The 21,541-nt window shown below is 40.0% G+C and overlaps 5 protein-coding genes across 5 annotated transcripts; 3 read left to right on the forward strand and 2 right to left on the reverse strand.

Moving 5' to 3' along the window:
- Positions 1–154: 154 nt before the first annotated feature.
- LOC115622153 (procollagen-lysine,2-oxoglutarate 5-dioxygenase) lies at positions 155–11,318 on the reverse strand. Its single transcript, XM_030516022.1, has 10 exons — positions 10,993–11,318; positions 9,247–9,332; positions 7,185–7,324; positions 6,592–7,123; positions 6,280–6,533; positions 5,556–5,657; positions 5,367–5,492; positions 1,691–1,817; positions 668–1,102; positions 155–606 (listed from the first exon to the last, which is right to left on the reverse strand). Exons 1-10 carry the CDS (start codon positions 11,156–11,158, stop codon positions 322–324), a joined length of 2,253 nt encoding a protein of 750 aa, XP_030371882.1. The 5' UTR covers positions 11,159–11,318; the 3' UTR covers positions 155–321.
- Positions 2,062–3,107, forward strand: LOC115622154 (peroxidasin homolog). The gene is made up of 6 exons (XM_030516023.1): positions 2,062–2,260; positions 2,315–2,421; positions 2,487–2,568; positions 2,637–2,704; positions 2,773–2,848; positions 3,001–3,107. The coding sequence occupies exons 1-6, from the start codon at positions 2,077–2,079 to the stop codon at positions 3,081–3,083; spliced, it is 600 nt and encodes a 199-aa protein (XP_030371883.1). The 5' UTR covers positions 2,062–2,076; the 3' UTR covers positions 3,084–3,107.
- Positions 4,359–5,291, forward strand: LOC115622155 (immunoglobulin domain-containing protein oig-4). The gene is made up of 3 exons (XM_030516024.1): positions 4,359–4,527; positions 4,598–4,669; positions 4,888–5,291. The coding sequence occupies exons 1-3, from the start codon at positions 4,420–4,422 to the stop codon at positions 5,194–5,196; spliced, it is 489 nt and encodes a 162-aa protein (XP_030371884.1). The 5' UTR covers positions 4,359–4,419; the 3' UTR covers positions 5,197–5,291.
- Positions 11,319–11,810: 492 nt separating the features above from the next.
- LOC115622152 (ubiquitin-protein ligase E3A) lies at positions 11,811–16,767 on the reverse strand. The gene is made up of 8 exons (XM_030516021.1): positions 16,315–16,767; positions 15,888–16,214; positions 14,935–15,830; positions 14,633–14,874; positions 13,221–13,784; positions 12,974–13,155; positions 12,377–12,869; positions 11,811–12,319 (listed from the first exon to the last, which is right to left on the reverse strand). The coding sequence occupies exons 1-8, from the start codon at positions 16,377–16,379 to the stop codon at positions 11,981–11,983; spliced, it is 3,108 nt and encodes a 1,035-aa protein (XP_030371881.1). The 5' UTR covers positions 16,380–16,767; the 3' UTR covers positions 11,811–11,980.
- A 405-nt stretch (positions 16,768–17,172) lies between these two features.
- On the forward strand, positions 17,173–20,904 carry LOC115622856 (protein FAM91A1). Its single transcript, XM_030516940.1, has 2 exons — positions 17,173–19,138; positions 19,372–20,904. Exons 1-2 carry the CDS (start codon positions 17,311–17,313, stop codon positions 20,427–20,429), a joined length of 2,886 nt encoding a protein of 961 aa, XP_030372800.1. The 5' UTR covers positions 17,173–17,310; the 3' UTR covers positions 20,430–20,904.
- Positions 20,905–21,541: the final 637 nt, after the last annotated feature.

Below are 21,541 nucleotides of genomic sequence, written 5' to 3' on the forward strand. Positions count from 1 at the left end.
AGTTTCTCCTTCTATAATGAATAATGCTTTGGTCTAGGTAGTGCCAACCAAATAATTATTTGTTGGATATATACATTTTAAACCTGTGCCCGATTTTCTTAGATAATGAACAATGAAAAATGTTGAATTTATAAAATCCTTCAGACAGCATGTATTAAGTATTTCAAGTTTATTTTATTTTTCCCCACTTTCGTAAATGTATGTATAGTATAAAAACTTATATCAGACTTAAACAGATTACTCTTTGGAGTAGCCAATATGGCAGTAAGAAAATAGTAGTAGCACTTTTATTAAGGACAGAAAATTATTTCGCTGCCGCTTCTACGGATCAATAAACGAAATCATAATGTACCGCGTACCATTGGTGACAAGCAACCCCTCGTGGAAGTGCGTCAAGCGTCCTGGATGCATCAGCATCCAGCCTTTCTTCGTTTCTGTTACGGAGCAGTTATAGCGCAAAAAGCGACAGCCGCCGCCCTCGTAATCGATGCCTACATGATTCAAGGCAATATTAATCGTATACGTGGAGGAGTCGTGATGTGGACGCAACGAGGGCTGCTCATCGGGTCGGTAACGCACCATAAAGTTCATCAAGGAGCGTGGTGGCTGAAAAATGAAGCAATGTGATAAGCAATATAAGGAATGATGCAATCTTCTTAGAACTCACATTATGGTAATAGCCTTCAAAGACACGCTCCTGCAATGGACGCACAAACAACTGTAAGAACTTCAAATAGAGCTCATCCAAGCCCACTTGTTTCATGTGTATGTCCCGAGTAGGTACAGCCTCATAACCGCCCTCCAATCGTTTGTCCGAATTGCTGCCATCGGACCAGCCACCGTGCGCTTCCATAATGGCCACCAGATCGTCGCAGAAGGCATCGGTAACGATTTGGAACCAGAATACATCCGGGCAAGGTTGTGGTATTACAAAGCTTTTATTCAGCTGGGCCGAGAAATTGGAATGGATGTACTTCTTGGTCCAGTCAAAACGATTGGTGAACAACGTATGAAAATCGGGGCGGACCACAGTGCTGTTGAAGTTATCCAAATTGACGAGATGACCGAAGTAATCCTGGTTGCCGACATACATAAAGATGCCCTAGGTTCGCAAAATTTTACAAAATATATACATATATTGATAGATTAGAATAATTGTAGGTATCGAACAAATTTCGTTTCAAAAACTATGCTGCTGGATAGAAAAAATATTGCCAGCCTTAATGAGTATTTTTAAAATTAATGAGTTTGAGCCTAAATTAATTGGAATCTATAAAACATAACACTATTTAAAGTTTTTATAAATCCAGAAGTCCAGAACTTCTAAATAAACCACATCAGTTTATTCGCTTGACCATTTTATATGGTCTCCAAATTATAGTCTTAATAAACAATACATTCTTTAATAAATGATTGTAGCTTTGGAAGTGACCTAAATTCGGGAATTATCATAGAACTCGCTAGTGGCACCATTTTGGCTACCACACTCACTATATCATTCATATTGCGACGCACGCCATATCTAAATATAGACGCTATTAAAAATTTGGAACTTTTTTGCAACATTCAAATTCTAACCACTAGTATTCCAAGAGTTTTCAATGCAACTATACGTTTTTTTCTGCTACAGAATTGGCAATTCAGCGACCTTAGTGTAGACGGTCTATATAGAACAATGTCATGTACTTACTGCTTTTCTCAGGGAATCGCACATTGCCATATCTGGGTCAAACTGGCTATGCTCGAAGTTGATTGCATCGAAGGCATCATGCTTGATCAAATAAATGCTCGTCACATGGGGCACATTCCACATGCCGCTGTCAGAGAAAAGAGAGAGAGAGAGAGAGAGACAAAGAATATTAGTTGAAAGCATAATCTGTGACGAAACTGTACATTAATATAGTTGGGCCGATAATTCACTAGACATTGACAATTCGCAACATTGTTGTGGAAATGGAAAGTAGCAGCAAACCACACATTCAGCTCCCCCCATTTGTACCTCCATTAAGCCTAATAAAAAATAACGCGCCAAGGGGGTGAGAACGATTCGTTGACGCTCTCGCTTCAAAGCGCAGTATGCAAACATCATTCTGCGATAGCGCACTGCGCGATCGCTATATTTTCAAATTATTCCGATTCCATATATTGAAACTCTACATGCCCAGACCCTGGCTGAACCGCTGCAAGATGTTGGAGCTGAAAACTTTGGCGCTCTTCTGCCTGTTGTTGTTGGGCGATTTGGGACAAGCCGCAGCCCAAAGTAAGTACGTAAGTCTTCGCTGTCTATAAAGATTTTAATATCAATTGATTCCAGGAAGTAGCGGTGGTCGCAATGTTTTGCGTCGCAATTACACTGGAAAGAAACCCGTGGTTATACAGCATCGATCACAGGATGCAGTCAACTATTACGATCATGAGCATGTAAGCTGCTGCTTTGAATATATCGCAAATGAAAGCTACATAATATTTTACTTTGGGTTTTCTAGGGTGCCAAGATCATTAAATCATCGCATTTTGAACTGGATTATACCTTGGGTCGAAAGATCACTTTCTTCTGCATGGCTCAGGGTGAGTTTACAAAAAGAATCTTTTACAGTCCTTAACTCTTTAAGCCGCACATATCACACATTTATTAGGCAATCCACGTCCCACAATAACCTGGTTTAAGGACGGCGCTGAACTCTATCAACATCGCTTCTTTCAGGTATGAAATAAATTATAAGAATATCAACATTTTTCGATGCGACTGGTTAACTTTTTTCTTATTTTCAGGTACACGAGTCTCACATAGAAACCGATATTATAAAGTCGAAAATGGAAATCGATCCCACTACGCAAATGGACGCTGGTAAGTAAGCTTTCTAGAGGAATATACAGTTCAGCATACATTTATCAATTCACTCCACACTCATTCAAATCGTAATTCTTCATTGAAAATACTTTATGTATATTTCAAAGTCAATATAATAATATACAATTATTTCCTCTATAACTTTTCAGGTTATTATGAATGCCAAGCGGATAATATATATGCTATTGATCGACGAGGTTTTCGCACAGACTATGTCATGGTTAATTTTTAAGAATCTTAAATCTTTTCAACTGAATACATATTAAAAATTTATTTTACAAATGTCGGTGGTTTTTAAGCACAAGCTACAACAACTCTTTTTGCGTTGCACTCAAATTCTATTTACGAATATTCTCGACCTTTCACATCGGCCTAAGTTTCTAAATTTGTAGTTATTCGTATTATTGTTGCCTTAGTTCGGGTGTACGAAGTCGACAAATTGGCTCAATTACCCAATTTAAATGATGTTTTTGCATTTATTTTATTAAAATGTGTGAAAGCAAACGAACACCATGTGTCAAGCACAAAAGTTTTGAATTTTATTCCCAGGCACAGTGTGGCAATTAATAGGACAAAATGAAATATCAAGTCTTACAATCAATTTAAAGCTTTTTCCTATAGGAAAAATGAATGAATCTGAATACCCATAATAAAAATGTTAAAAAATTCAATAAAACAAAAATCATTTTGGAACAAGCTTTAAAGCCTTGGAAGCCACAAAATGGTTTGAAAATGATTTTTCTTTCGAGAAATAGGCATTATAAAACGAAATTACCTCGAATAATGGGATGTAATAGTGGAAAAGTAGAAAAGCCAGATTTCATATTAATTAAATGTTTTTTTCGGTCGAAGTGTAAACAAAAAATGCAATTTTTCCTGAAAACTTTATGACAGTTTGGTGGATGATAATAAAATAGTTACTTCTGCAATCGACTTCTGGTGCTCATAATGATTTTAATTTGCATATCAATCCATAGAAAAGTACTTTAAACAATATGTGATTTATGGCAATATCCTTTGTAATTTCATAAAAAAAAATATATAAAAAAAGTTGACTTTATTCTGAGGTGGAAGTTATAATTTCCTATTATTGGCACCACTGTGCCACATGCAAATAATGGCGTACTGATCCGAAAGGGGTGACCACACACATACACACTTATTTGGAAGCATGGAAGCCACGCTCTTTGGTGTGTGCATAACGTAGAGATGAGATCAAATAATATGTATATCAGAGCAGATAGCAACTGATAGAATTGAATGATATAAAAATGCAAAAGCATCCATCCACTAAACAAGGTACAAGCCATTAGCATATCCACACATACGAGCACACAGATAGGTTGGTGTGCGAGTGGATTAAATGTAAAGCTGCAAGCGCGAAAAGCGGAGATTGTGGCGACGCCAATTGTGGCAAATTAGCCGAACAGACTGCGCGGCGGCGACAACAGCCACAGAGCTGAAGAGATTTAGTCGCCGTGCGTCGGTCGAAACGCGCAGAGATTCGCAAGCAGCACAGACACACATATAAATTTAGATACACTCCCATATAGATTAACACGGATATAATGCAACTGAAGTGCCTGCTCATCTGCCTGGGTCTCAGCATTCTCATGCTAAGCACACCGCTGTGCGAAGCTCGGCGTGGTCGAGGACGTGGACGAACTAAATCTAGGGTAGGTAGAAACGACTTCGCCGCCCCATCAAAAATGAACGGAAAATTTTATATTTTTACCCCCAAAACAGGTACAAATTGGTTTACCCATTACGGGTAAATATCGTGATCCCGAATCAGATCAGTATTACAACAACAATAATGTAAGTGTAGAGCTACGGTCAGAGGGGCGAATAATTTGCACCCAACATAACATAAATTGATTTTAAAGACTATTGGAGAATTCCTGTTCACAGCCGACTTGAATAATTTGTTGTATTTATTTGTGCAAACTATTTGCTATCTGACCGAGTAAAGCCCATTCTGATTAGTCTAACTGGAGCGTTATTCACTTAAATCTCTCTAATCATTCGCACGGCAGGGCGCCAAAATATTGCAAGCCTCGCATTTTGATTTGGAATACGTGCTGGGCCATAAAATCGCCTTCCTGTGCGTGGCCAAGGGCAACCCAAGACCGCACATCACCTGGTATAAGGACGGTGCTGAGATCTATCAGCATTTGTACATGCATGTCCACGAGTGGCGCATTGGCGAGGACAGAGTGAAGTCCAAGATCGAAATCGATCCGGCCACACAAATGGATGCGGGACTCTATGAGTGTACAGCCGACAATATGTATTCCATCGATCGACGCAGTTTCAAAACCGATTTCTCCATTGCATTCGATTAATGCGATTCTCTTCTTTTTAACACAATCCTTTGTTTTTAGCGATGTCACAAGCCAACATTTTAAGTTTTTACAAAATAAAATTGGTTGAAAATAAATGGTCTTGCATATCAAACAGGTGGATTGAAATAATTGAAGCCGATGTGTTTAGGGACTTCGAATTTCTTACTTACAGAATATCGCGTTTCACAATATCCACATAATCATGGGAACGTGCATAATAGCCGCCGTCTGAGAGCGCGCCCCAGAAATTGCTCCAGAGCTCACTGTATCTGGAGAAGAGCGGAGCAATAAAACGCCTGGAAGCAAGAAAAATCCGGTTGAGTATTAGACTGTTTAATAATATTATAGACTCGACCTACTTGTTCAGTTTGAGGAGTTCTCGCAAGACTTCTGCCTCATCGATAATCGCATCACCATCCACGAAGAAAATGTAATCGCTGTTGTGCCGTTTAGCTTGCTCGCTGGAATCAGAAAAGGTCAAATAGTTTGGGGATTATTTCAACATAACAATGTTAATTATATAAACGAGATGTCTGAGATGTTGACACTTATACGGCTCAAGTTTTCGGACATACGAGTTAAAAGAATTGAAAATGAAAGGAATTATATATTTTTAAAGAGAAAAGAAAGTATGTGTTTGTAATTTTTTAGCTCGAAAAACATTTAAACTTATGTTTGGTTATCCCGACCTCCGCATGGTTTCAAACTTTTAGCTATTATGGGTCAGTAAGAATGACAAGTCTGAGGGTCTTTCGTCAGACAACTTCCGACGACTTCAAAATTGTTTACATGGGCAGCCAATAGTTAGGGATACGTCAAATGGAGCTCCAATTTAGAGAGCATCGTTCTCATCAAACGATGTAAGTAGCAGGACTAAACTCATGATAGTTGTAGATTTTTTCTGCTGTCCTACCTTTGATATATGTACTTATATATGTACCTAGTATATACCAACTTTGAAAGCTTTCTTGCGGTTGGTTGGAATTCAGAACAGACCTAATCATAAAATCCTTTTCCAAATACAAGTATTTTAAACTTCAATTGAAGTTCCCTTTCCATTCAAATTTTCAACCATCTACTTACAGAGCCAATTGTCGACCACGTCGTTCATCCAATTGATCCTCGGAAATTACTATCTTCGCACTGACATATTGTTCACCATATTTATGGATATACGACTTCACCTGGCCATCGTGCAACTCAGCAGCACTGTAGATGAACAGATGCAAATGATCCTTGGGGTAGTTTATCTTTTCAATTCCGGCCAAACACAAATCGAAGAAGGGAACTGCCTGTGGCACAATCACAGCTAAGCTGATAATGGGCAGTTTTTTCTCCTGAAAATAACAAAAGCATATATTAGAAAGTCAACTAACTAAGCTAGCATTCGCTTACATCCACTTCCAATTGATATTCCAAGCAGTATGTGCAGACGCCGTTGAATGTTTTGGCCAAATAATTGCCATAGGCATTCAAATCGATCTTGCTTAGTCCATTGCCGTGCACAATGCTGGGCGTGGTCATGAAATTTATGTTCTGCAGCGTACCCTGATTGGTATCCAGATCGACATTCAACTTCACATCATCCTTGGCGCCGTGCAAATTCTGGAAGAGACGCGATTCCGTATCCAGTTTCATGCCCAGCTTTGCACGTTTGGCCTCATCCAGGAACACTTTGGTGTAGTAGAGTTGATCGTCCTGTGTGTCGCTGATGGGCTCCTCCAGCAATGCGTTCACCTGCGGTGCATAGCCAATGAAGGCGCCAGAGTTCAGGAACCGCGAGGCTTTACCCTCAACTTCTGGATACTGGTCAGTCAGACTGCTATCGGGCCAGCAATATTTCTCTGCAGAGAAGAGTAATTTTGCGCCAGATTCCTTAAATTTCTCCACAATTTCATCGAGGGTGGCCGTAATTATCACATCGTAACTAAAATAATTGAGTTGAATTAGTGTTTTATTATGAAAATTATATAAATATGGTATATTACCTGTCCGAAAAGAGAATAATGGTGTCTGGGGAATCAATGAAAGGCTTTATAGCTTCACGCAACAGATTTATTTTGAAACCTCCACCGGCGCGAGACATATCTCCACCCTTCCACTCTTCCCCCATGCCCAGAGTTACTACCTAAATAAAGACAATGAGTAGTTGTTAGTTTAAAGCTTAATCAATTCTACATATGGTATTTAAATAAAAATTACTAAATATTATTTTATTATAACTACGAATATACAAGCAGTTGATTCAATGCAATTATTTGAGTACTTTTTAGGTAGAAATCTTTTGGAAACCTCAGATCAAGAGAATGTCCCTACTTATGAAATAAAAGAAGACTAAAAAATATGCTTACCGCTAAGAAATTTAACAAATGGCTCACATTTTACGAAAGTTATAATGTCATATAGTATTTTTGGAAACCATATCTAGTTTAGAGGAAATCAAATATCAACTATGCACATTCAATAATAAATTATTATTATAAATTAAAAGCCAACAGCAAGTAAATTTGTTAGTTGAAAACTCAGTTAGGAACTGTTGTTTTAAAAAAAAATAAAAAGAGCGACTTATAAGCTATTTTATAAAGTTATCCGATTCAACTAATTTTAAAAAGATAGGCTCCAGCAATAAAAAGACACCTACAACCCAAAAAGAACCAACAACATAGTTTATGAAGATGAAAAAAATGTGTCCAAACGTATTTCCTTATCTCATGACACTGTTGGATCTGTAACTAAAACCGTAAGCGAGAAAGATACTTTTTCCAAAGCAATATAAAAAGGTACACAAATTTAGCAACTCATAAATTTAAAAATGCTTTCATAGAGACAGAGAGGCAGGCAGATAGAAATATTCAGGTTTGAATAAACTTTTTGGGGTCTAACACGTCTTCTGTTGGGGTTTTATGTTCAACATAACGAATATTATTAAATAATGCCATCTTTAAATGCAGAACTATTTACATTTTACATAAAAAGTACCAATATATGTATAGTATGTACATATACTTGTATATGTCCAAAATTTGCATTTATGTGTATACATAATTGTATGATGTGGACGGAATAAGCACCCAGTTGATTTGAAACCTGATGTTTCCAAATGCCTAAGTTCACACAATACTCGAAATACAAAAACAAAAAAAAAAAACCGAAACTTGAGCCACAGAGCGACGTCAAGCAACCGGCTTATCAGCAATTTTTTAATTTAGGAACTGGACAACTGGTACGTACAGTACATACATATGTATATAGAGATGGATTGTCGCAGCTTTACATAAAACAAGAAACCGGCACAGCCTCAACAGATAAGAAAATCTTAATTTGTGTATATACATATGTATTTGTAAATTATCAATCGAGTTGACAAAAGTGAATACTGCCGGCAACAAAATTGTTCTAATTGCGCCCGGCAACTATACAGATATGTACAAGTATATATGCAACATATATATGTATATATATGTACATAAGAATGTACATATGCATGTATGGACTACGTGACTGGGTGATTAAAAGCACTACAAAGTAAACACGAGAATGAGAAAAAATTGAAATAAAGCAACACATGTGTGCAATGTATGTGGCACATTAAGTTAACCAATCTGTGTGGAACACATCAGAGCAGAGTCGTTCAGATGCCACAGCCGGATGCTTAGACCAACAGTGGGGCAGGAGCGGGGAAAACTGCTCAGCATCCAATAGGACAGGCAATCTTATACACGTATATGAATTGTTTATGAACTAACATACATATATGACCACATATGTTGAAAGAAAAAAATATCAACAGCGCCGAGTTAAATCACAATCAAATTTAAAATTCATCAATAAAAACAATCAGCAATGATTTCTATGCGTCCCTCCCATTGTGAACTTGTTTAATGACAAATAAACGTTCAACCGGTCTCCGTCTAACGGTTATAGATCGCAAATCGATCGCAAAACTGCGAGATGGATCTAGAGTTTCCATTCAACGCTTTGCATTGTCTATCATCATGTCCCGACTGTAACACTTTCAACTTTTTGTTCTTCATCTATTTTCTTACTCACCTCAATGTCGTAGACGCGTGCGGAGCGGAGGTAACGGGCATAGCCATCTGTGGGTTCGGTGGCCACCGTAAAGACTTTGATTTTATCTGTAATGGAGATGAAAAGAAATGTGTTAATTGAATCCACAATGAGTTCAACATTTGCGTCACCAAACACAATAGTCTAAATTGGTCGTTTCTATCAATTTTGGTTCAACTTAAACCAAAGAAAAAGTATACGAGTTCTCTACTTGATTATTGTGTTAGCTTCAAATCTAAGAATTAATCGCATTGTTGTTCAGACAGAAGCAAAGAACAAAAGCCAGAAATAGTTCATTTCCTAAGAGATAATCGGGTTTCATGAAACTAATAAAACTTAAATAGTATACTTCGTTTTATATTTTATTTACTGTAATTTATTTAGATTGAAATTAGTACATTTCTAATTAAACTTGAAACATGTTCTTGTTTTATTTAAAGTTTATTGATTTAAGTTTTTTTGAAAGCAAAGCAAAACTATCATATGGGCATCTTACATATATCCATTAATTTCTTGTCGGTTTTGTCACCCTAAGACTTAATACAGTTTTGGAAATCTAATTTTTCCATCTTTACCCAAAACTTTGTCGGTTTCGTCACTCTAAAACTTAATACAGTTTTGGAGATATACTCGTATTTCATAAATAAATATAATTTTTCCATCTTTACCCAAAACTTTCGGCCAAAATATATGCTTTTTAAGTTAAAGAAAACACAATAAGGTTTTAATTATTATTATTTTATTATATTATATTTATTATTTTTAGATGGTGCTCTGAGGCCTTTTTTGATTGTATATATTATACATTAGTTATGCAACTTGATACATTTTTAATAAATATATTTTCTTTTTTTTTTTTTGGGTTGTAAGCAAGTTCTCTTTTAAAGCTTTCTTGGGAAAGGATCTTTTTGTACAATGTGTTCTATAATCAGAGAAGAAACATATTTTCAAATCGATCCTTCATACTAAGTTTTTGTATCTTAAATTTGTTTATGGTCCATCGGTTTTAGTTTAAGAATACATTAAATGATTTAAATGACTGAAATCGATATTTTGTGCAGAATACGAAAATTAGATTTCTTATTTTTCCAACTACTTTTGAGTCCACCTTACATACTTATTGATTCAAATACAAAATGGATTACGATATTTAAAAAATAAAAAGTTCTTAAGCAGTGCTTGAGGTTTAGTGATATTTTTAAAGTTAATGAACTCAGTGTTTATACAGACGGACATGAGATAGCAGTTTCTAGAGTGTGTCTGTTTTATAGGTTTTAACACCCATTGCGTTCTTCGGCCTACAAAAACCACTTTATAGAACATCGAAAATTGTGAAAACAGCACACAGAATTTGTTGATGCATTACAGATAGCCCGTGCACTTCAAAAATACTTAGAATATGAATGTATGTATGCATTTACATTCTTATGTGGGAGAATTGCATGCATGGATATAAAGAAAATTAAAAAAAAAAAAAAAAAAAAGCGCACTGATTGTGAGACAGAGGCGGAAACTCATAAACAAAGATGCAGAATGTAGTCAGCATTCATGAGTTGGATGCGTGTGTATATGAGTCCGCGCTATGGAAAGTCGCTCGTTGGACGCTATGGAATTTTCTATAGTTGCTAATTAAAAAGATGAACTCATTTCAGCATGTGTAGACGACACATGCATAAACTTATAACTAAATCTATACATATGTATGTAAATATGTGAGGCGCAACAAACCATTCAAATTTTGTTCCGCCGTATCTGCAACAGTTTCGGCCAAGTCTTCAGTAGCTTTTTGTGTACTGTCGGCTCCTTGCAGTAACAGTGATGCTACGAGCAACAACAACACTCGCTGGAGCGAAGGAAAGCGCAAAAACCATGCGCATTGTTGTTGTTTTTGCATAGCTAGTATTTCCGTTACTACACACACACTCACTCCTCACTATGCAGATGCACTATTTAATAGAATTTTCAACTTTTGTTTGTTTATTTGCACAAATTCAAGAACAATTTGTATTCTATGCTACAAACAATTAACAGCGCACTTCTGTTGCGCAGCCGAGCACAACCACGACAAAAACATGAATGATTGGGAGCTGGCTTCATTGAGCGCACGAGTACAAGCAGTTAATGAAGGAAAGAGAGAGGGAATGAGTGAGAGAGCGTACCAGCTGTAAGAAAGTGTTGAGAAATGTCTGTCAGTGTACGGCGGATTCGATAATCGAACTACAATCGATAGGTAATAATGTTGTCGGTTTTCGAATGTTGGCTGCGCGCGCGCACATCTTGTAATTTATTTAGCAAAACTGGGTGTTATATTAATAATAACATGCACGTTTAGGTATGAGTGGTATTTACACTTAACTGAATTGGCGACATTAAACATAACTGCGTAAACGTTTACTGAAACAAAATAATTGGTTCAGTGGGTTTATATACTATATACGTCTATATATATATATATATATGTATATATATGTATATATATGTATTTATGTATATATGCGAAGTGAATTTTCCATGTGCTCAAGGGCGAGAGCCGAGTTGAGCATATATATTGTCATTACGAACATGTATTATTTATCAAAAATAAATGGCAAAACGATAAATGAACTGAACATCATCTTTTTATCATTTTCAACATCACTGTCATCAAAGGTGGTATCAGTTACGACGTGGGAAGTACCAGCTTGAAGTCGGCTTTACACAATGAATTACGATGCGACTACAACATGCCGAAACCCTTTGAATAGTTGATGGCCTTGAGCAGACGCTCCTCCAGCTTTTCCTTGCTGCTGTACTCGGGCAGAAGCAGCACATTGAAGCAAGTATGCGAGGTGGGCAGACGTTCGCTGTCAGGTCCATGCCTTGTAATGAGCAGCCGCAGGCATCTCAACCCACCCACTGGCACACGATCCGAACCCGTTGTGAATTCAAGCAGCTTACGCTTTGACTCGGGCGGCATGCCATGCACAATGCTCCAGAAATCTTTAATGATCTGCGTCTCTTCCGTATAGCCGCCTTCATATTCAGTCGATTGTTCCAATTCCACAAAGTTAAATTCCTGGAATTGGAATGTGTTTAAGTAATAACAATTTAAAGTCTGTACAGAAATACTTACGCGACTCCCACAGACAAGCATTTCGATCTCCTCGGGACGAAATAGCAGCTTCAGTGGAGACTCATCTGTGACCATTTCGAAACCCTTTCGGAATGCCTTGAACTGTTGCTCAATGTTCACATTCAGCAAGTAGTCGCTATACAGACTGACAAAGAGGTGTTTGTTGTGCTGTCCAACCGCTACCTCACCACCATGGGGTACCAGCTCGTGCTCAACCATTTCCCCAAAGACATTACTGTAGCTGATCTTGAACGTTTGCTGAAATACTTCCTCCATGTCTTGGCCCTCGTATTTCAACAGGTCCATTAGGCTCTTATAAAGGGTGGGACTCCAATCGTTCAGATCGTTAAAGGTGCCTCGATAGCCCATTAGTTTGCGATAGACGACCATTGGAAAGTTCACAGCCAAGATTACATTGTTGTAGATAGCCAAACCAATGATAATGCCAATTAACGTAAACTGCGCGCCATTTTCAAAGGGCATGGCATTAAACCTACAGCGGAAAAAGGGAACATTAAATTCAATAAATATTTTCCAGGAGATTCTGCTTTTTCCTGTAAAGATATCTTTATGATTTTGGGCCCTTGTTAGACTCACCACATATTATTGGTTTCCTCCTGTTGCACAAACATACCAAAGGCCGGATTAAAAATCTCCTCGACGATCAATTGAAAAAACTCCTTGGAAACGCCACCCTCGTCAATGCCTTGCTCGCCAACAAATTCCACAACCAGCTGCTTCTTTAGATCTTTGGGATTACTCATGGCCACTAATTCGAGCTGCAACATACGCGGCATTATCCAACCGAATTAATTTCTATTTCTTAGCATATTTTTTAACTTACCCCAATGAGCGCATCGTTGATGAGCTGCTCGCGTCGCACCGTCAGCTTAAGATCTGGTCGCGGTGCTCCATCCTGACCGTCCCCGAAATTATTAATTATGGAGTACAGCGAGGTATACCGTTCACTGTACATCCGCATGCGACTGTCGTAATACAAGGCATCTACTTTGGTAGCAGGCATCAGTATAAAGGCGTAGAGCATAAATGAGAAGTAGTTCGTATGGCTGGAGCCAATTTCGCTTTCCATTGCCAACGTTTTGTAGGACAAATAGTCCTGATTCATATGTATGTGATCGCTTAGCGCTTCATTGTAGAAATCCTCGAGCGGCACAAGTGGTTGGCGGCAATCTCCGGCATGTACTTTCAATAACTTTTCCAGTTTGTCTTCGGCAAATTTAGGCATATGCGGATGCGTCACCGAACTATATATGAAGAGATCATCCTCAAGAGCAGCAGCTCCCGCATCTGCATCCTCATCTGTGGCGCTTTCCGCGCTCTGTGGCAACGACACCAGGCAGGAAGGACACTCAAGCTCGCTGGCCAAAATGTTGGCATAGAAAACGATCTGTAAGTTACATTTTTAATTAGTTCTACAATTATTACTATAATCTAAAAGTTAATATATGGAAAAAAATTCAAAGCTCTCCTTGTTTTTATCGCATTTTAAACTTTTAGTGTAATTTAAAAAAAATTCAAGAAGTTTATTATGTATATTATTTTTTACCACAGAACTCTGCTTTAGATTTACATTTTATGACCTATTTGGCCTCAGATGGAACAGTGGCTCGCGCAAATACAAAGGTTTTAATAGATTTTGGTCAAACACGGGCTTTGGAAAATACAGTCACAGATTTATGGAAACATTGGAAATTGGATCTTGTTTAAAATTATGGATCTAATTTGGCTAATTAGTTGTGACAGAGCAACAGCGAATCTCTTTTTTGTAACTCTGTTGGTGCACTTTTAATATACATAGGACATATTTGAAGAATAAGAAAAAAACATCTGTCATCTTGACAGTCCGAAAAAAAATTTTTTTTGACAAATTGTGGTCATAGGCAACAAAGACAACATTGAAATTTATAGTTAATCAGTTTAATTAATTTAATTGCTGATTTAATTTATTCTTAGCAAAGTAATCATTTAGGTTTTCTTTGCTTTTTATTAAACTTTGAAATTACGTAAACCTTCCAATAAGCTTTTCCCCATTTCAATTGAATTTCATTGCCATTTAATGCGGAATTGAATTGCTTTTAAACGGGAACACTAACTGAACTTAATTAAATTGCGCTGAAAACATGCCAGAAAATTTGAACAAGACAATGGATTTATTCATATTTCGATAACTGGTAAGGCCAACTTGTTCTTGTAATGAAACATGACATCCGACGAAATTAAATTGTCCCTTCTTACCTTCAGCACTTTAGTCAGACTAATGATGGACTCGTTCTCACGCACCGAATCCTCGTCTAGGAGTACTTGAAGCGTGATCTGTTGCTGACATGAGGCCACGAGTGTTTGCAGCTGATCTGCACAATGTTTCGCCCAAATGCAGGCCAGTCGCGCCTGCGTCCTTACAGGCAGTACACTGGTTGCTTTGCAGAGCTTGGGCAGCACCTCGTCGAGGTATTCCATGTCCATTACGCTGTTACTGGCTGGAAGGAGAGAAGAGGAGTATAAAGGAAGATCTCTAGCGTTATTATTTCGCAACTTACTATTGGTGGCTATATCAAAGCATATGACTAGGCAGTGCAAAACATTCTCCTGTTCCCAATCCGCGGCACCCATGTAGCGTATGCTTTCAGCCAGCTGAATAACGCTTGTCATTAGCTTTTCGCTAATGCTCCGATTAGGCGAGCGCATTAAGAGTCGATTGACACGACGCAAGCCGCTGAAGTCCACTAATGTGTCGCTGGTGAGTGCATCCTCATCGGAGCTCTCTTTGGCCTCCGACTGCTCCATAGGATCATCCTCGTCCACTTCACCGCTTAACCTGCTACTGGTATTCACTTCAGTTCTGCTGCTACTGCTACTCGCCTGATCCAGCGCCTGCGTGCTATCTTCGTCCTTGTCATGCTCGCCCTCGAGCGTGCGCAGTTCCTCCTTATTGAGGGCACATGGTGATTTGGCGAGCAGAGCCTGCACCTTGCTGCTCGGACTGCTCTGCTCTGTTTCTGGAGCGCGACAAAAGCTCTTACCCAGACGATCCACGCGTGAGAAAACATCGGTGATGGCGTGGTGCAATAGATCGTAGCTGCCAGAGGATCGGCACTCTTCGTACATTCTCTCGACTGTGACCGCATCCAAGAACTCAACAGCTGGCCGCGTTGGAGTGCAGGCACCGGACCCAGATGAGTCTGCATTTGATGCTGTCGTTTCTGTGGCAGGTGTGGACAGTTTTGTTTGCAGCAACGAGCCCACGGCAATGAGCTCCAGAAATGGCAGCGGCGAGGATGTACTCACCGTTGCATCCTGTGGCGCTGTATTCGAATGGGTACTCGTTGTTGTCGTTGTACTGGCGGAGGTAATAGTGCTTGTCGAGCTGCTACTGCTGCTACTACTGCTGTCATTGGGCGAAAGCATATCCACATCCAACTGTGGGCTGTTGTGACTAGCAATGTTTAATAGTGAGTCAATTAGTTCACAATAAGATGAAGACACTATTTACCTGCCAGAAGCGCAATCTGCAGTCAGACCCAAGTGCGATCTTGAGGATGATGCCAACGTGTCGGGTGTGCTTTCGCACAGCTGTGCATCCTGTGAGAATAATTGTAGCGCACGCGCTGCTACTTCGTTTGGAGTCATGGGTGCTACTTTGCCACTGGAAGCACAATTGGCATTCGTGCAATTTTCATTGCCACATCCGGACTGTAGCTGATGAAAGTAGCGTTGTATAAGACTCCGGACAGCCGAACGTTTCATTTCGGGCGTGGCACGACCACCGCTGCCTGCTACTGGTGCAATGGACTCCGCTGCAGCCATTGATGTGGAGGCCCTAGAAAGGAAAAAAACGCAGACAAGCACGCAACAAATTAGCATAATTTCATTTGAGCTACGCTCTCGCTCAGCAAAAATTTTCTTTGAATGCTATTCACCTTGAGACGCCTGGCAACGGCGACGTTTGCCGCGCCTTCGGCTGCTGCTGCTCTTCCTCGCTCATTGGAGCGACCGTCTTTGTGTGTGATGACGGCGACGACCCAATTCAATAAATTCCGCCTTTATGCGTACTGCCTTATTCCTTGCCTTGGTCGGTAGTTCGTACGTGCTTCCCCCCGGCCGACACTTGTCGCACGTTTCTTTGATTCGTTTTCGTGCGCGCTCTATTGCGTTACCTTTGCGAACAGACCATAAAAGAGTGTAAAAAATCGATGTCCCTTTGGGTGGCTGAGTGTTGGATGCGTTGTGAGGGTGTCTTTTTCTGCTCGTGGGCGCGGCTTTACATAACAGCTTCACTAGTTCTTTAAAACGTTTGCTCAATTTAAAAAACTGTTTCTAACAAAAATTTAACAATTGTATCAGAAATGTTTACAAAAAGCAGCCTTTTAATATTGAAAATCATCAGCAGGGTTGCTAGCGCTGCAGTATTGATAAACGCGTACAAAACTCGAACCGATTACTGATTACAAGCAATCTCTTTTCATTTTATTCATTCGCGGTACCTCTGATTGCACAGTATATGATTCAACTTATTTGTTGTAATGAAAATTTGTATCTCCCAAATAAAGAAACTAATATTCGTTGAATGTAAATATATAGTGAAAGATCACATGTTTTTTTCAAGTATATTAAACCAAATCAATAAAAACAATTGTAAATAAAAAAATAAAAATTTCAGTGTAGTTGGCAAATAAATTGTAATCGCGCAATCGTTATCGCTCTAGTCAGACAGCCTTATCAGCTGTCGTATTTTCTTCTCTTGCTTCGAAGTCGTATCTGAATGCAATAAGAACGAAAAGCAGAACAAACGAAAAGTAAACAGCAGGACGAAGGTGACAAATATAAAATAAATTGGCATCACTTATCCATGTGCAATATGAAGAAGCTAACACCTATGCAGAGCAAGACAAGCAATTGAAACGCACAGTCTAAAAATGTCAACGGAAAAGGTGGCCGAAGAGATTGGCAATTGTGTGCGGGGAAATTTACAATGGTTGCAACTGCCCGTACACCTACGCTCGGTGCTGCACAACAATCAGCGGGACTACGAAAAATACGTATTCAACTACAGTCTAAAGAATCAGTTGCGCTTTCGTGGCAACTTGGCCTCAAAGGTATTTGGGAAAGAGCAACGCTATTACGAGCTGCTCATAAAGAGGAATATAAATGGATTGGGAGTGTTTCCCTACCATTTGGCCGATATTGTGACCAAGGGATTGCGGGTAACGCCTTTTAACTATTACATAGAGGTTCTCAGTCAGTTGCTGCGCAGTGACAAGAGCTACGACACGCTGCCGAACTTCACAGCCGCGGACTGCCTGCGTGTACTGGGAATTGGACGCAATGAGTATTTGGCGTTGATAAGCGACCTGAAGACGCACACTACACGCACCCTTATATTTAGCGCAAAGCCCAATCCTCTAGACTTTCTGCCGCGCTTTCCCGTGCGCATTCACATCGAACCCTGGTGGCGTCTGGACATTGGCTATGTCCTTGAATCGGACATTCGTTATGTGACGGAGGCGGAGCGAAGCCTGCTCGATGATCTTATTGACTTTGGCTCCCAGCCGGCTGGTAAGTGCGATTTTGATGTGGTGCACAGTCTCTATCGCAAAGGACTGGTCTACTTGGATGTACCAATTTGTGGTGAAGACCGCATCTGCATTCCACCCTTGCGGAATTTCGTCATGAATCGTGTGAGCGGAGATTATTTTGAAAATCTGTTGTACAAGATATTCGTCAGCGCCGATGAGCACATGACTATTGCTGAACTGGCTCAAATGTTGCAGCTAGACCTGGACTGTGTGAAGCAGGCGGTCTCATTCTTTTGTCGGCTGGGCTTTGCGCGACGCAAGGAGGCCCTGACAGAGGACGGTGAGGCCATTGAGACGGGCTACAATGCCAGCTGGTTGAATTATAATCAACAGGAGCTGCCGCAGACGCCACAAATAACTCCACTGAATTATAATCTACATGGCGGCAGCTGCGAGTTCGAGCAGCTGGCACCGCAGAGTCCCAAGACGCCCAGAGCAACTCCACAGCAGCCTGACAAGGACAGTAGCTCCATTGGTTATCTTTCCTCTGATGGGAACACCAGTGATTTTAGTTTTGCAAACATGTCAACTGCTGGAGCAACTACAGCCACCACTCCCAACATCAACAATAACAATAACACCAACAATAGTGATGAACAAGAGCTAAGCTCCGAGCTGGAGGATGTGAGTGAACGCACTACAACCACCACAAACACCAAGCAGCAGATCGCTCAAACCCCTCCAACTGTAAAGAGTGGCAAACGGGTGGGTTTCCTCTTCGATTCAACACTGACGGCCTTCCTGATGATGGGCAATCTATCGCCCGGTCTAAAGAATCACGCCGTTACTATGTTCGAGGTGGGAAAATTATCTGAAGAGAGCATGGATAGCTTTTTGGTCGAACTGGAACAGGTATCGCTGCTGGATGCAGAGGGTGAGGGTGACGTGTCGCGCTATTTCGCGCATGCCATCATTTTGCGTTCCACCATTTGCTCGCTGCGTCACCTGCTGCCTGGTGGTCTCGATTTGTTGCGTTTGGAATGTCTAGAGGGTCTGGACCGACAAACGCGTGATCGTGTGCTTGAGAAGAAATACAAATTCATCATTTCTGCCACGCCACTGACAGCTACACTGAGTCATACCTTTAGCATACCATTCTTTGGACAATTTCTGCGCAGCTCCGATGCTGCACCGATGTGGACAAAACTTTTCTACAACCATATCACCGGTAAGTAGATAACCAACCATATGTAGTCCCTTCAATTGTATAATTGATAACGTTTATTCGCCGCAATTGTTGATTTCAATTAAAAAAACATTTATCTATGACTTACCTGTAAAGTTCGAAAAATTTGTGTACAAAATTTTTTCCTTCCCCTAAAAAACTAGGTTCTTTCAACATTTAAAAGTTACATTCTACAATAATAATGTATGCAAATTTTATTCCACATGTGTTCTAAGGGTATGGACCGCCCAGTCTGCTCATCTGTCGGGGCACAGTGCTCAAATCGTTGCCGCGCCTCTTCCTCGGCTATGGAAAACTGCTGGTCAACATTTTGCATTCCGATTCGTATGTTCTCAATTCAGAGAACTTTCGCAACATCAACGAACAGCTTAAGAATGGTTGTGTGTTGCTTCAAGGCTATGGTATTCGTGCGCCTGGTACTCTGCACTACGAATCCTTTCCATTCCAGGCCGATGATGTCCGTCAGGCCAAGTGGGCTGCACATCGAGCCGTGCAGAAGCTGGCCTCGCATCTGGATCTCAAGCAGCAATGCGGCTACATAACATTCCTTAATACGGGCGTTCCAGACCTGGGCTGCGAAGAATATGAGTTGCAGGTCAGGCTGAAACTGCCCCAGAAGAAGCGTCCGGGTTGTGCGACGAAAACAAATGTGCCAAACGCAACGACGACAACAGTGACGACGCCGGGCTCGGAGCTTCTATCGCCTGGCGAACTTACAAGCTTTACTCGCAACGGCTCTCAACTGAAGAGCCCTGATGAGAACCACTTTGCGGCCTCACCGGAGCATGGACCAGCCAGCGAATACATCTCTGCGGACTGCACTGAATTGCTGGCCAGCGAAGTGGCCAAGTGTAGCGACAATGCCAGCCGTGCTGAGCTAATCTCGCAGAGCTCTGTAGAGATTCCCATTCTGTCCCCAGCAGCTCCAGAGTCAGAGTCTTTATTGGAGGAGCAGGAGCCCGGAACAGAGGAGTGGACACTGCTTGACGTTAATTTCGGAGTGCCGCTCTTCGATGTGGACAGCAACACGCGCATATGCGAGCAGCTAGTTCGCAACTTATGCAGCGATGATAATCTGGAGGCCCTGCCCGCTTCTGCAGCACAGTCACAGACGCTATTGCTGGAATTTGTCCGACAGTGCTTGTTCTTTGAGGATGATTCAGCTACGCCTGCGCAGCTGCGTGAACCTCTGCAACCGACTAGGCCGTTGCCATATCCGCGTATCAATCTGGCCTTCGAGAACGGACGCGTCTGCTACTGGAATGGTCGATAGAGCCCCTCCAATGTCATCAAAGATGATTAATAATTTAAGCATTCCCAATGGCCAATCCAGTTTAGATTTTTATATGTGTTTTCCATGTTAACTTTGCATTATCAGTTCGCGTCGATCCGCTGAAACACGATAACTGCTTTTATATAGATACATATATACTTATGTACACACAGACACACACATACAACTTAGAACCACTATGTGCATAACATACATACACACCTACTTACAGAAAAGGTTGCGATTGTACGATGTACGTTTGTAAGGGCGCTCGCGTCAGCTTTGAAGGCATTTAGTCAGGCCGCGCCACTGTTTGTATTCCGCTCTGTTTTTATTTATTAGTTGTGTAAGTTCTTTTGCAATCCGCCACTGTTTGCAATGTGTATGAGGCCTATGTATGCAAATACACAAGCTAATATATACGACTATATACATACCACTTTATGTCTGAATAAATACAATTTTAAATTTTCAAGAGAGCCTTTCTACTGATATCAAACATGAAACACCGGAAATACTTCGACTCCAATTAAGGGACTGTTGGTGTTTTATCATAAATGCTTTTAAATTTTCGTATATATCGGAGCTAAGTATACGGAAGCCATTTTTTTATTGCGCAACTATGAGGCTATTGACAATGTTTGCTTATCAATTTAGAACTAATTGTGGCTACGAATTCATAAAACAGTCTACTAGTATAAGGCATTTCCCAAAAATCAATAAAAGCACATCAAATTTGTTATTTAGCAATTATTTATATAACTCATTGGTAAATAAATTTTGGGATATTATATTAAGTTAATAAATAAACCTTTACGAAACGAGTAGAACGTTATAGTCCTGTCAAATTAATTTATGCCAGTTATGTACAATATACATATATGATGATGATACATGTTCTAGTTTAGAATATGATAGAACATTAAGCCGAAACCGTTTGTTCCTTTAGAAAGTATATGATATGGTGAACCGATTTTGATGAAACTCTTGCATATTATGATGCTACTATAAGAAACTCATGTAAGTACACAAAAGGTTCTTAAGATATCGTTACAATCAACAAAGTTATCCTACTAAGAGTGATTTAATCACCAATCTATTGTATGGAAGCT

Source organism: Scaptodrosophila lebanonensis, unplaced genomic scaffold (genome assembly GCF_003285725.1).
Source record: "Scaptodrosophila lebanonensis strain 11010-0011.00,11010-0021.00 unplaced genomic scaffold, SlebRS2 tig00000043-arrow-pilon, whole genome shotgun sequence".
NCBI classification, from domain to species: domain Eukaryota; kingdom Metazoa; phylum Arthropoda; class Insecta; order Diptera; family Drosophilidae; genus Scaptodrosophila; species Scaptodrosophila lebanonensis.

Excerpts from the sequence above, each read along its gene's own strand:
- LOC115622154 (XM_030516023.1), top strand. The coding sequence starts at position 2,077 with ATGCAAACATCATTCTGCGATAGCGCACTGCGCGATCGCTATATTTTC. Across the intron at positions 2,422-2,486 it reads ACTATTACGATCATGAGCAT|GGTGCCAAGATCATTAAATC; the intron begins GTAAGCTGCTGC and ends TGGGTTTTCTAG. Across the intron at positions 2,705-2,772 it reads ATCAACATCGCTTCTTTCAG|GTACACGAGTCTCACATAGA; the intron begins GTATGAAATAAA and ends TCTTATTTTCAG.
- LOC115622155 (XM_030516024.1), top strand. The coding sequence starts at position 4,420 with ATGCAACTGAAGTGCCTGCTCATCTGCCTGGGTCTCAGCATTCTCATG. Across the intron at positions 4,528-4,597 it reads GTGGACGAACTAAATCTAGG|GTACAAATTGGTTTACCCAT; the intron begins GTAGGTAGAAAC and ends CCCCCAAAACAG. Across the intron at positions 4,670-4,887 it reads AGTATTACAACAACAATAAT|GGCGCCAAAATATTGCAAGC; the intron begins GTAAGTGTAGAG and ends TTCGCACGGCAG.
- LOC115622153 (XM_030516022.1), bottom strand. The coding sequence starts at position 11,158 with ATGCAAAAACAACAACAATGCGCATGGTTTTTGCGCTTTCCTTCGCTC. Across the intron at positions 9,333-10,992 it reads GGCGGAACAAAATTTGAATG|ATAAAATCAAAGTCTTTACG; the intron begins GTTTGTTGCGCC and ends TCTCCATTACAG. Across the intron at positions 5,658-6,279 it reads CGTGGTCGACAATTGGCTCT|CGAGCAAGCTAAACGGCACA; the intron begins GTAAGTAGATGG and ends TTCTGATTCCAG.
- LOC115622152 (XM_030516021.1), bottom strand. The coding sequence starts at position 16,379 with ATGAGCGAGGAAGAGCAGCAGCAGCCGAAGGCGCGGCAAACGTCGCCG. Across the intron at positions 13,785-14,632 it reads GTCTGACTAAAGTGCTGAAG|ATCGTTTTCTATGCCAACAT; the intron begins GTAAGAAGGGAC and ends TGTAACTTACAG. Across the intron at positions 13,156-13,220 it reads TCAACGATGCGCTCATTGGG|CTCGAATTAGTGGCCATGAG; the intron begins GTAAGTTAAAAA and ends CGTATGTTGCAG.
- LOC115622856 (XM_030516940.1), top strand. The coding sequence starts at position 17,311 with ATGTCAACGGAAAAGGTGGCCGAAGAGATTGGCAATTGTGTGCGGGGA. Across the intron at positions 19,139-19,371 it reads TTTCTACAACCATATCACCG|GGTATGGACCGCCCAGTCTG; the intron begins GTAAGTAGATAA and ends ATGTGTTCTAAG.